This window comes from Paroedura picta, chromosome 10 (assembly GCF_049243985.1).
Source record: "Paroedura picta isolate Pp20150507F chromosome 10, Ppicta_v3.0, whole genome shotgun sequence".
NCBI classification, from domain to species: domain Eukaryota; kingdom Metazoa; phylum Chordata; class Lepidosauria; order Squamata; family Gekkonidae; genus Paroedura; species Paroedura picta.
The window spans coordinates 65812230-65826665 of NC_135378.1; the positions used below are offsets into that span (position 1 = coordinate 65812230).

Consider the following 14436-nt stretch of genomic DNA (forward strand, 5'->3'; position numbering starts at 1 on the left):
CTTCGCATGTACACACAAGAAAACAGAACCCTTGCCTACCCAAATGGCAGCAGGTGGCATTCCCCTCCATGGTCCATAGCACAAAGTGCAACCTGCATTCCTCACTAACACAATGACCATGGAGCATGTCTGTGCATACCAGGTGGTGTTTATGTCTGTCAAACAGTAAACCACATTTGTGCCTGCAGCCTGTAGTCACCATGCAGTCATTCCAGATGTTTTGGATCTCTGGGAGATGTATTTTATGCCTCAATTGCCCTTGTGGTCTTTTCATCTATGAGAGATGTTAATTTGTTTCAGTGCTGGGTGCATGGATTAAGTTATCTGTGTGGTGGAAACGAGGTAATTACACATGATGTCAGAGTGAAGTATGCGTTTTACAGAAAGAGGGAGCTGCTCCCTTCATGTGGAAAACAAACTGTTCACGGCAGCATTGGATGTATGGCCAGACAGTGCCAAAGTGTGCGAGTGCGAACATGGAACTTGTACAGGATGTTGTGTGTTCCCTGTACTGTGCAGTACATACATCTAATGCGGAATCAGGCATTATTTGCAACAACGTAGTTGTGGTATTTAGCGCATGTGATGCTGCATACAGCTTCTGCAGGGCTTGGCTCTTGCGCTGCATTGTGGTTGTGGCTCAATGTGCACCGGTCACTTTAGCCATAGGTAGTCATTCCTCTGCTGAAGGAGAACATGGCACGCCAGTGTGTCTGGGCAGGCCATGGGCTATGCCAAGCCCAATATTAATCTGGATCGGTCCCTCTGTTAAGGGTAGGTTCACATTCAGCCAGCAACACGTTTGTTAAAGACGCCGAGTTGATCAGGTGTCGCTGTTTTGCCAGGCTGCCTGCCAATACGCAGCGGGAGCGGCGGCGGCGGCGTGGAGAAGCCTGGCCAGCCCTTTCCAGCCCCCGGTCTCTGGGATGTGAAGCGGCCCCATTGATTTCTGCCCGTCCCACACAGCGCGGCAGCCGAGAGCCCTTGCTGGAGGCCGGGCGAAGTTCCTCTCCGGCAGGTCCGAGGCAAATAAGCCCGCCTGAGCGAGCGAGCGAGCGAGCGAGGACCGGCCCCAGCGGGCTTGACCCCCCCCCCCTCTCCCCAGCGCCCTCCGGCTGCCAGGCAGGTGCGAGGCGGCTCCGGGCAGGTGGGTGGGCGCGCGCCTCTCTCGCCGCCTCCCCCTCGCTGCCGCCGGCGGGGAAGGTGCCCCCGCCAAGGGCGTTCCCGGCTCGCCCCCCGCCCCCCGCCCCCCGCCCCCCCCCGGGCCGTCCGAGCGCGCACCCACCTGGCGAAGGCGTGGCTGGCTGGCTTGGGGCGAGGTCCCGCCTCCGGGGGTCCCGGGCGTGGTGGGGGAGGCCATCTTCCGCCCCTCGGCGACTCCCAGCCCCGCGGCGTCGTGCCGGGAAGCCGTCTCCCGCGGGGGCAGGCGCCGCTAATGCCGCCGCTGCCGCCGCTGCCGCCGCCGCTCTGCCTGCCTGCCTGCCGAAGCGCGCCCGGCCGCTCGCTCGCTCCTCGCTCGCCCGCCCCCCGAGGCAACCTGCAGTGGGCTGGCCGCGGCGCTGGGGGCGGGCAGGGCACGCGGCTGGCCAAGGAGTGACCTTCCCCGGCAAAGACGGCGCCCGCGCCCGCGCCCGCCCGCCCGCCTGCTTCAGCGGGGGCGCGTCCTCCTCACTGCCGCTGCTCGCTCCAGCCGGGCTCCGAGGCGGCGGGTCTGGGCGCGCGCCTGTGCGCTTCTCGCGGGAAGGGGGGGGGGGGTCGCGCGCAACAGTGCTGGGAGTCTTATCGCCAGGCAAGGAGCCCGGGGGGGGGGGCGCTGGATGAGGTCATGGAGAGCTCCTCGCTGGACGCCTGGAAATGAATCGCCAAAGCCGGGGGGGGGGGGGGGCGGGGGGATCTGCGCTTCCCTGCCTGCCCAGCACGCTGCAGGTTTGCGGCCAACACCCAGCACGAACGGCGGGGACGCCCCCGCCGCCCCCCTTCCTGATCTCGCTGTCCTTGCGGAGCGTTGGGTTCGTCCTTAATGAGGCGCCGCAGGGCTTAGGAGATTTCCCTCTCGTGACTGGGAGGTAGGGAAGCTCTATTGCTTTGCAGGAAGGGCAGCACAAACGCCCCTTGGGTGGCTGTGGACTCTAATGCAGTGGGTCTCAACCTGGGGGTCGGGACTCCATTGGGGGGGGGGGTCCAACGGCCCTTTCAGAGGGATCGCAACAGGGCAAGCAGCTTGGCTGGGGAGGGGGGGCACCATCCACATAACAGCCTTGCAGGGTAGATCGGGATAGAGCGTTTGTCTGTCCGGAGCAGCGGAAAAGAGCGAGATGGGCATGGTGGGCCAAGAGGCAGAGCTGAACTGAGAAACCCCAGAAAAAAACAATTTATAGGCAATCATGAAGAATGGATCTTCAGGCCATTGGTCAGTTTCAGTTAGATTTTGTGAAAGAACATGAGGAACTGTATTAAAGGGTTGCAGCATTAGGAAGGATGAGAATCACTGCTCTAATCACTGGGAACAGGGAACTTATATTTCTCCTGGACAAGGAGCTTCTCTGTTCAGGAGCAGTATAACTCTTCAGCACCCGTTCCCTTTGTGTAGGCTTCCCAAAAACATCCAACTGGGGATAATGAGCTAGATAGACCTTGAGTTGACTGACTTAAGTCAGATCTTCTGTTCCTTCTTAAAATCCAGCCTGCTAAGGACAATTCTACACCCATTCTGAAATGAGAAACTGGGGCTCTGTTGGGCAAACCCCAATGAATGTCTTGGGTCTTGTTGCTGAGCACGGCTGCCGAGAGTTCCTCGGTCTTTATTAAATCAGTTTTTTTTTTTAAATGAGAACGGTCTCTTCAGAGTGTTCTCCAAGCCTGTCTCTCACAAGCTTAAAACGGGGGCTTTATTCCCTGGCTCACACCGCCCACAGAAAGCGGCAGAATGTGTCTGGGTAGGCTGCACTGCTCTGAGTTGACGATCCGGAGAAAACAGCAGGTGTTTTGGTCTCTAAAGCAGGTGCGTTTCCCACAAGGGGAAATATGCCATTTAAGTTAAATGGAAGATCAGGAATCCTTCCTCTCTAAACCACTGCGGTAAGAGAAGAGCTGCAGATTTGGGATCTGAAACCTGGAGATCCGCTGCTGGTCGTAAGCAAACAATATTGACCGTGGCAAACTGATGGTCTGATTCACTGTAAGGCAGCTATACATGTCAGTGAGAGTATAAGAACAGAAGAAGAGCCCTGCTGAATCAGATGGGTGGTCCATTTGTCCAGCATCTGTCCAGTTTTATCTACTTTCAAACCTGTGTGTATGTGCTGTTTAATCAGGCGGCTGAATGAACTGACCTACATCGGATCACAAGCAGGAGCCAGATTTTTAATGCTTTATTTTTTAAAGAAAACACTCTTACCTCATATAGAAAGCGGGCTTAGCCTTTTCTTTCTCGGGTATTTTCACGCTTGCATCTTCCCTTCCATCCAGTTTCTGGAAAGAAGAAAACTGGGACTTTGAAAGTATTCCTGCTTTTGTCTTGAAGAAAGATGCTAAAATGTTGTGGCGAGACACCTGCAGTCTCCATGTCAGATCCTCCTTGCAGTACCGTCAACAGGAAGTTACATTGCGGCAGGTTTGGCTGAAGTTTTCATTGAATCGGCTAATGTGGGTTTGCAGGGAAGGAACCGTAGATTATATTCTTCACTGTGCCTATTGACCTAGAGCAGGGGTAGTCAACCTGTGGTCCTCCAGATGTTCATGGACTACAATTCCCATGAGCCCTTGCCAGCAAACGCTGGCTGGGGCTCATGGGAATTGTAGTCCATGAACATCTGGAGGACCACAGGTTGACTACCCCTAACCTAGAGGATAGGGAGTGAGACAACCATTTTCCCAAAGATCTGTTCGTAACTAAAATTTAAAGAGTGAAAACTACCTTAGAAACGAAGAAAGGGAGAAAAATCACTCTGCGAGGGTTTATGAGATATGCCACAACTTCGAGAGGAAATTCAATAGACCTATTCTGTAAGGATTGTTCAATTGATTGTGCAAAGGAAGCCTGACATGCTTAAGTTAGTGAAAGTAATATGAAATATAGCTGTGTCATTTGCAATGCCCAAGGGCATTTGCGACTTCTTTGTGTAGCCCAATAGAAATAACTAAAGCTGTGCCTTTCAGAATGGACTATATGGTAATGAATAAAGTTATACAGCAAGGAATATAAAGAGAACCCATATATAGAAAGAACCTTTCCCCCCCTATGAACCCATGTATAGAGAGAACCTTTCCCACCACCTATGAAAATAGCACATTGCAGGTCTGATTACGTAAAAGGCTAATGCATGTCATGCCTCCCCAAGTCACTCATGCTCCTAATGCACAGAAAGAGGTATTTGTGAGCCACTCCAGCTCCAAGGCTGTTCTATGGCTCTGCCTCCAGAATAAAGACTGCGCCAGTAGAAGAATGAACCACAGATTTCAAAAGATACAGCAGGACAATGATGGGAAAGAGCCGAAAAAAAATATCAATTGTGATAAATGCAGGAGGTCTGTAGAATACAGCAGATTAGCTCTGCATTCCTAAATGTATGTAGCTGGAATGGAGCTTCATTGATTTCAGCAGAATGTAAGAAACTGTAAAGAGAGAGACAAGCAACAGGGATCTGTTGGCAGCCTCTGCTTTGCTCAGCAAAGAGAGTTCCCAGAAACACTTGGATCAAGATATTTTTAAAGATCGCATTATCCTGGTTACACAAATCAATAGTCATTACAGTAGTGTTGGGTCCGTGGGTATATAAGTGTCTTCTAGTTCACAGACCATTCACTTGATGCTTCTGAGGGTGAGTTTCAGATCTTTCTTTCCCCCTGCTATTTGTTTCTTCCTCCTCTGATTTATGTGTATCTATCTTTTTCCTTTATCCTGTAACAGACAACCTGAAGCCAGAACTTGATATGAAGAATGAAGTACTCCCTTGATTCTGAATACATGAAGCAAATGTCAACAGATTGCAAAAAGAGGCCATACTTTCTAGTAAGGCATGCTTGACAATCAACGCTAGCAACATATTTTGCTTTTTTTGTAATATTTTAGTTTAATTTATCCAAAGGTTCTTAGTTGCTATTTGAGCCTACTGGCTAATTAGCAAATATGAAAGGTCCCATAATGAATTCCCATCTCCCTTTTTTTTTAATCCTGCCTTTCTCTCCAGGGATCTAGGGTAGTACACAATATTCTCCCATACCTCAGTTTATCCCTACAACAATTATGGCACGTGTATATTGTCTCAAGATGCATAATGGATGTGTTTGGATTTGAACCCAATTCTCAGATCCTCAGAGCTAATGTCCCTGTTTAACTGGGCAGGAATTATTCTCTCCCTAGATATTCCCTTTCCTTTGGCTGGACTGGGAGTCTCATTCCACTACCCAAATCACCCAGCGACATATTATTCCCAGTTCTCCTGTGTAAAACTGCTTTTAGCTAAGGCTGCACCCAGTCTCTTGATTCAAAACTGTATTGTTTGACTAAAATCTCAGATATTCAACAGCTATCTCTATCAGAATAAAAATTCCTTCAGCACAGCACTCACACAAGTCCTCTGTCTCAGCTGTTGCTGACCAATCAGAGTGATAGGAACAAATTTTCACTCAAGCTCTCTAGATGTGTGAAGATATAACTCTTCACCTCCTGGTTATCTGATTTCAGCACTTTGAGGCTTACTTTTAAAGTGCTGTCCATCACAGTGTCTTTTTAACCATCAAATGCTCTGGCTTTCATACTAACTTGACACCTAAGGAGGCCAAGTCCACCAGAATCTAGCTTCCTCTTTCAGAATGCAAAAGATACAGAAAATGAACCCTTCTTTCAAAATTTAGATTTATTTTCCTGCGAAACTAAAGTCAGAATCTAGTGCTGAAATTCTTCTAAATTTCTGTTATCCAACACCATAGATACTACTAGGACTAAACTTGACAGTTTTGAAAGATCTTGATTGTCTTCCAGATCCTTTTTTGTTACAACTCAAGATGTTGATTCTTAAAGTGTTAAACAGTTTGATAGCAAAGTATGAGAAGGAACATCTTCTGTATGAATGTGCCAGATATGTCTTCAGACCCTTGTGCTGTGTACATGTACTTTCTGAAGAACAATGGACAGTACTCTCTTGGGGGTGGTTACCTCTGTGGAACCCCTCTCTGCATCTGTTTAACTGGATCCTTCTCTATTGAGTTGTAGATGCCAAACTTTTCATAAAAGGTAGATTTAAAATTGAGTTGTAGATGCCAGACTTTTGATAAAAGGTAGATTTAAAAAATTTCCCTTATAGTTGTTTAATTCTTGTGTATGAATTTGATATTGTAGAGGTCATTTCAATAAGAGGCATAGACATATTTTCAATTCAGCAAACCTCCACTGAGTGGCACTCTCACCTCCCTTCTGAAAAGTAGTCCAAGAGAGGCTCCTGGTTTGGACAGGGCTGCCTCATCCAACTTGAATGCAGAACTTTCTTTATAGTGGTTCGACAAAAGAGAAGTTAGCAAGGACTAATTCATAGCAGCCTTTCCTAGAAACCGCTTCTCCCAGAGGCAGCCATTCCATCTGGCTACCCTGTTCTTTCTTCCTGAGGCATTTTTAAGAAGTCTGTTGAGCGGGGGGTGATTTGTTGCCATCTAAGGTGGTTTTAATGGAGTTTTAGACTGTTTTAATGGGATTTTATTGTCAGGACAAATGTTACCCACCACAAGCCACTTCGTAGGAGTGGCGGGATACAAAATTGAATGAATGAATGAATGAATGAATGAATGAATGAATGAATGAATGAATGAATGAATGAATGAATGAATGAGAAATATGTTGTTCACTCCTCGTGTTGGAACAATTAGCATTCAGCCATCTCAGAATCATAGGACCATGGAGTTGGAAGGGGCAATACAGGCCATCTAGTCCAACCCCCTGTTTAATGCAGGGTCAGACTAAAGCAGCTTTTCTTAATCTTTTTACATTTGAGAATCCTCTGAAAGGTACTTCAGGCGTTGAGAAACCTCAGAAGTGGCCTAATTGTGCAAAATATGTTTGGGAAGTCTAGTTTTGTACATGTCCACCTGGGGCCTCTCCCCTTCCCACCTCTTCCAAGCCCATCATTGGCCATTTTGGATGGGATGGGTGAATATATGGTCATATCACTAGATAAATGTTTAACACATGTTTAAAATATATAAAAATTAATTAACTCCTACCCATTCGGGAAACCCTTCCAGGGCTGCTAAGAAACCCAAGGGTTTCACAAAACACTGGTTGAGAAAGCCTGGACTAAAGCATCCATGATGAATATCTGTCCAGCCACTGCTTAAAAACTGCCAGTGAGGGAGAGCTCACCTTAGGCAGCCCATTTCACTGCTGAACGACTCAGTAAAAATAAAAATCCTGATAACTAGCCAGAACCATTCTATACATAGTTTAAAGTAGGGGTAGTCAACCTGTGGTCCTCCAGATGTTCATGGACTACAATCCCCATGAGCCCCTGCCAGCAAATGCTGGCAGAGGCTCATGGGAATTGTAGTCCATGGACATCTGGAGGGCCACAGGTTGACTACCCCTGGTTTAAAGTCGTTACTGAGATTCTGATTTTCTCCTTTTTGAGACTCACAGTAACTCACCCTGCATATTGAATGAGATATTGAATGAGATGGAGCATATTGAATGAGATATTGAATGAGATGGAGCATATTGAATGAGATATGCATATGCACCCTGCATATTGAAGGAGATGGAGCTGTCTTGCAGTCTCAGATTTTCCCATAGCTGTTTGAGCCCTGACCTGGATAGCCCAGGTTAGCCCGATCTTAGAAGCTAAGCTTGGTCAGCCTGGGCCAGTATTTGGATGGGATGGTCAGCCTGGGCCAGTATATGTATGGAGGAGCAGGCAGGCAGTGGCAAACCACTTCTGAACGTCATATCTTGGAAAACCCTATGGGATTGCCAAAAGTCAATAAGTTTAGATTCTATTTGTTTAGATTCTATCATGAGCCAACAAAATACTTGCTGGCAGAGCTTACAAAGTCTTGTACTTCTGTGTCTGGTGAACAATGATTAGTCATTATGCAGCTGAAAATGCAATGGGACTCCAGACAGGCTGGGGGGGGGGAGGGGGTGAGAAGAGAACAGTAAATGGAACTTTCTCACATGTCCAAGCTTTAAAGAAAAATTATTCCCTGAGTGCTATCAGTGCTATCAGTGCCCTGAGTGCTAAATTAGAGATTTTTAATTTTTATATTATTTCTATTTTATACAATGTCATCGTTGGATTTACAATAATAGAGGTTGATTGTTTATCAAAAAAAAGTGGAAAGGTTATAAAACCTTAAGTGAAACAGCCAGAATTTATTACAATGAATCTAATTCAAGATATAGTTGATGTGGTTCAATGGAGCATAGAGGAAGTTCTTTTAGAAATTCAAAGTGGAATGATTGTTCTAAAACAAGGGATTATTAAGGAATGTAGACAAAAATTCCTGAATGTTTATACTTCTCTGAAAACAACTAGAAAGGTAGATAAAACTAAAGAAAGATAGATAAAACTTTTGATTATTTCTACTTCCTCTCATCTTACGTTTTTTAATTTTATTTTTAAATTCTCAATTCTCAATAAAATAATATTATAATATATTAGAAAGAACACATATTACAGTGATCCTGTCAGGTGAAATGCTAGGCAAACAATCTATTGCACATACAACAGTTATAACAAACATGTAGCTGCTTCAGAAAACTTTACTTATTAATGTTTCCCAGGTGGTGTGGATAAATACGGCTAGCTGAAGTTACATTTTAATTGGAAGTCTACACTTGATCTTAGCCAAAAGGCCAAGAATGCTCCCAACAATGCCACTGCCAAGCTGTCCCAGGCCCTCTTTTCTATTAAATTATGTTATCTGAACTGTGTAGAGCAGTTTTCTGCCCTCAAAATCCAGGTTTCAATCTCTTTGGTATAACTTGACTCAAGCAACTGATTTATTAGGCTTCCTCCTTGCTTAAAAATGTTATAGAAGCTCTGGAAAGTGTCCATCAAACCCCCCCCCCCCCCAGTGTCCTAAGATTCATGGTGCCCCACTCTTTCCCCCACCGTTTTTAAATGCATGCATTTTCTATTGAATTTATGCCTGGGAGTCTTTTCTGAAATCTCTTTAAAAAAAACAAAAACCAAGCCTGCAGTTGTGCTTGCTTTTAAAAAAAAACATTGCATGGATTTCATAGTTCAGTTGTTCTTTTTAGATAGATGGCCTGCAACATCCACATAACCAAGACGTTTCCAAACAGACAATTTACGAGCACATAAATACACCATCGCCAGTTACTTCCAAATTATTGTTTGCTTGAGAGATGCTTATGTAATCACAGTGCATGTTCTCTCAGCGCTTCCCCTTTTCATTTTATAACTCCATAGTATACTTTGCTTAGAAAAGTTTTATTCCATTGTATTGATTGTGTGCGTGCACACATCCACGTGCATGTACTTCTTACAGACCTGTTGTGAGACCAATCTTAAGCAAGTCTTCTCAGCTGTTTACTCTGAGAAAACACAGTTTCTGGAGTTGCTCTGTTACTTCCTCTGCTTTGCTATATCTCCTTGCAGCAAACCCTACCCTTGGTCCAAGCATTCACCCACTACTGGATTTGCTTTGCATCATTCCTTTGAGAAATGGAAAAGCTAAGACAGCAAATGCTTTCAACAAATCTGCAAATGGGCAGCATGAATCTAGAGACATTTTCCAGAGAAGTGAGCTCAAGTGAGTTCAACGGAAATGTTCTATTCAATGAGCTCAATGCTGAATCTGTAGTTATGGACACTTACTGAGTATTAAATATCTTCTTAGATGGTACTGAAACTATTGTCGTTAAATGTGCTTGTAATCTATTCTGCCTTTTATTTCTTTAGCCTTATATTCTACTACCACCATTGAGGGCCAAATAGGTTTTAGCAGAATCTGGCAAGCTTGGCATTTATTAGGCATGTGATAGACCAGGGGTAGTCAACCTGTGGTCTTCCAGATGTCCATGGACTACAATTCCCAATGCTGGCAGGGGCTCAAGGGAATTGTAGTCCATGGACATCTGGAGGACCACAGGTTGACTACCCCTGCAATAGACCACACCACCAAAGGACAAACAAGAAGCGTTTTTATTGAAGAATTAATCATTACAAGGATAATGCAGCTATTGAACTGGACAGTTATAATTCAGGTATACCTTCTTGTTGGTTAATGTTACCGAAACAAAAGTAGATGTCACTTTCTGTGTGAGTTTCCTTCCCTAAATAAACAGTCTTCTTTCTGATCAGGCTTTTCTTTGGCTCTTCTCGATACTGAAGACAATAGCACCAACAATGTTTGGGGACCAGCTTGGGGTAGTGGCTAAGAGTGCCGACTTCTAATCTGGCTAGCTGGGTTTGATTCCTTGGTCCTCCTCCACATGCAACCAGCTGGGTGACCTTGGGCTCGCCATGGCACTGATAAAGCTGTTCTGACCGAGCAGTGATATCAGGGCTCTCTCAGCCTCATCCACCTCACAGGTTGTCTGTTGGAAGCTGCTTTGCAATTCCTTCTAGTAGAGAAAAGTGGCATATAAGAACCAGCTCTTCTTAATAGTGAGGGGGTTGCTCACTGAAGATATTAGAAAAAGGACACCAAGGTGCTTCTGTTAGCTCTCAGTCCTTCTTCAGCTAATAACACCGAGGTTCTTCTCCCTCCAGCCGCCACCCTTTCACAGTCCATGCCGGTTTACAACTTTTTCTCCAGACAGTACCACCACCTCAGCTATTATCACAATTGCTGATACTGCCCTCTTCAGCTCTTTTTCCTACTGCTAACAATCAGCCACCAGCTCTCTTCATCCAGGCTGTATCTGGCTTTTTATCCTGTCTGGGAAGCCCTTCAGCCAACCACTGATTGATATTAGCTCTTAGCTAAAGACCAATAAAGATTGATCAATTGTCCGCTATTTGACCATTCATAAATTTGACCAATTTAAATGATGCATTTGGAGTCTTCTGCCCATACAAATATGAAATGGACTTGCTGAGAACCTCAGAGAGAGAACCTGATTGCCATGATTAAAAATGATTCCCTGGTGTGGCAGACATCCAGAAAGCTACAACTTCTCAGCTTTGTCAATCCATCCTAGAAGTAAAATTGCCTCACTTTTACCTCATAACTTTACTAATTATGCTTTTCATACAACACCATTAGTTACATATTTTCTATTCATTTACTGAAGTACCACAAAGATGAAATATTGAGGTAATCATATCTTGGACATTAAGGCACCCTTGCTGTTCTACTTTTATTTCAAAGATCCTGATAATTTTACACAGAAGATTTTATTTGGCTTTTATTCCTACACCTGGCAGCTGCCTTGCTTTTGAATTCTATGTTATGATGCTCTAGAAACCCACATGTTTTAAGTTTTAAGCACACCTTCAAGGGGGGGAATGCTTTGTTTTGAGAGTATAACTAGTACAAAATTGATATGTTGGCTGTAATTCAGAAGTGACACTGATCCAGTTCTTTCGATCTATTTCAGCTACTGGGTGGACTGCCTATGAGAACAGTTGTTGCCCAATGAATGGGGTGACTGAGGAACATTCATACCAGGTCTCAAGTACGGTCCTGTCTATTTATATCTCACACATCCCAGCAAGCCTTTAACAACTCTACATTCATTATATTACTGATGTTTAACTTGTGGTTTTATAGGCATTATTTGCTTGTAATTTTATGGCTGTGTTAAAAAAAATTCTACAATTAAAAAAAAAATTCCACAAGGAGGGTGTCTCCTGGCATTTTACACATTAATAAATGTATATCAGCATGGACTTTGAAAGGGAAGTTCTCTTCATCAGCAAAGTCTTCAGTCTCTGCCATTGAAATCAAAGGCTTGGCGTGCCGGATTGTCCCCTTAGTCTATGCTGTCGCAAGAATCTCTGCTTGTTGCTATCCTCTGCAACCTATCCGGAACATATTTACACAGGTTATTTCCTTCTAAATAAATCAGTAAACAAAGTTCTGCTGGCTTAAAATAAATGTTCAAAAGGTGCCAAGGAGGACTAAATCTTCTTCCTTGGAGGCTATCCAAAGGAATTCACTGCTGCAGCTACAAGCATAGACAGCTTCAAGAGGAGATTGAATAAAGATATGGATATAGGTTGGATACACACTTTTCTTGGATGCTTTAGGCTGATCCTGCGTTGAGCGGGGAGTTGGACTAGATGGCCTGTATGGCCCCTTCCAACTCTATGATTCTATGGAGCAAAGGTACATCAGTGGCTATTGGCTACAAGGTATAGAGGGAGCATTATGTCTAGGGCAGTGATGTTTAGTATCTTGGTGTTATGGGGAGCCACAGTAGGAGGGCTTCTGGAATTCTGACCTCCCTGGTGGATCTCCTGAAGACACCTAGTCTTTGGCCACTTCTCTTATGTTCTCATGACATTGGGTATGTTCATTAAAGGTACTGCACATTCTCTTCCTCAAATATTAGGCAGGGAGTAAATGTACTGCGTTCCTGCTGCTGAAAATGATTTTCTGATAGAGAATTCTGTGGCACTGTCAACACCAAATTCTTCTACTAATTGGGCAGTTTGGCATTGTGCATGAGAGACCATTCCTGCTTCTGGAACCAACTCTGATCATTCCCTTTGGTTCTACCACATATCCTGACTATCTGTAGTAGAATTGTCATTTCCTTGCTTCCTAGAAAAAATGTTTTGCCTGTTACTGTCATTGCATATATGAGTCAGCCTTCTGAATCCAGGAATCAGCATTTGTACATGATGACACTTGCCTTGCAGGCAATGATTCGTTTTAGGCCCACAGTCATGTGGCTGAATCCACATCAATCCAAGAAGAGAGCAAGCCTCAAATCTGTCCTTCAAGATGTGGGGTTATTTTAGTACAGGAGGGACACAGAATGCCACAAGCCTCCATTTAATGTGATAACTTGTTCATTTCCATTCTAGGTCAAGCACAGTAGCTGTCCCCACTCCAGTTGCACTTCATAGGCCATTGATCCAGCAGTATCATCTGTTCTTTCTCATAAATCTGTTTTTTCTGTCTTACAGGTAAAAGACTAAGGCGGCATCCACACAGTGAGGATCTTCTTCATGGGCAGTGGCACAAATGCAGAAGCACACTAGCATTGGAGCATTGGCTTGGATGTTTTGTGCACATTTTCTTCTGTCAGCCATTATTTCCATAGAATTTCCCCTCAACGAGAGGGTTAAAAAGAGACCAAAACTTAAGATCTGTTTGTTTATTGTATACAGCCCCTCTCAGACTTGCCATCTTGAGGTGGTGAACAACAGAATCAGGTTGTAACAATTCATTATAATGAACAATAAAAATAGTAAAAGAATTATGGATCAAGTACACTTGTCAGCACCAATAATACATGATTTCTGTTAATGTTAGAAAATGAAGCAATGGGAATGAGGGGAGGGGGAAGGAGGCCTGGTCAGTTGTTTTAGGGTTTCCTGATCAGCCTCAACAGTAATACTGGTGGAAGAGCTCCATCTTGAAGGTCCTGCAGAATTTGGTAATCCCCATTGAAACCCTGATCTCTTCAGAGCTCATTCCACCAGGCAGGAGCCAACAGGCCAGAAATAACTCTTTGAGGCCAAGGATCCTCAGCTGGTTGGCAGTGGCTGAGCAAAGTGCTTTCTGGCAAATGCATTCAGACAGGTGCTCCCCTTGGATATGCAGGGCCGACCACGTAAGGCCTTAAAGGATAATGTGACAACCTTGAACCAGGTCCAGAATTAAACTAGACGTGAATGCAGCTGCCACAAAACAGGTCTTATGTGGGTGCTCCATGTTGTTTGTGTGAGAACCTGGGTAGCTGCAGTTCTACTTTCTGGAGCAGGGTCAGGGGAAACTAAATGAATGTTGTCTATCTATTCTCCAAAGGACTATCACTAAAGAAGACGAAGAGTTGGTTTTTGTACCCTGCTTTTTACTGCCCGGAGGAGTCTCAAAGCGGCTTACAATTGCCTTCCCTTCCTCTCTCTACAACAGACACCCTGTGAGGTAGGTGAGCTAAGGGCTTCTGACAGGACTGCAGCTGGCTACATGTGGAGTGGGAAATCAAACCTGGCTCCCCAGATTAGAAGCCACCTCTCTTAACCACCACACCACACTGGCTCTCAGAAATCAGGAAAACTGAAAAACATTGGAACATTCATGATTATTCTGTCTTACTCATAAATTTCTCTCTGATATGTTTATACAAATAAAGTGTAACTGAACCAATATTTCTGATCACTTTTAAAAGTCAACCTGTGTCTGGACTGAGACTCTGATTACACATACACCCCACCCCACCACCAGTTCAGACTTACACTATCAAGGAAATGCTGAGTTTAAATAATCGGAAAGCTTGCCAGAGTGTTTGTTTCATTACTATTA

General features: G+C 44.7%; 1 protein-coding gene and 1 long non-coding RNA gene across 5 annotated transcripts in view; one reads left to right on the plus strand and one right to left on the minus strand.

Moving 5' to 3' along the window:
• The window catches only part of ANK2 (ankyrin 2), a 331669-nt gene extending 329989 nt beyond the window's left edge, over positions 1–1680 (minus strand). The window contains exon 1 of the mRNA XM_077300524.1: positions 1286–1680. Within this exon, the coding sequence (XP_077156639.1) occupies positions 1286–1360 (75 nt within the window). The 5' untranslated portion in view covers positions 1361–1680. The remainder of the gene's footprint in view (positions 1–1285) is intronic.
• On the plus strand, positions 879–13790 carry LOC143819204 (uncharacterized). 4 transcript variants are annotated; one of them, XR_013224856.1, is made up of 4 exons: positions 879–1018; positions 4910–5011; positions 11558–11635; positions 13095–13790. It is a non-coding gene; the product is annotated as an uncharacterized LOC143819204 (long non-coding RNA). The 4 variants fall into 4 exon arrangements; XR_013224857.1 differs by having other exon boundaries at positions 1017–1147; XR_013224855.1 differs by lacking the exon at positions 879–1018 and adding an exon at positions 1818–2066.
• The last annotated feature ends 646 nt before the right edge of the window (positions 13791–14436 follow it).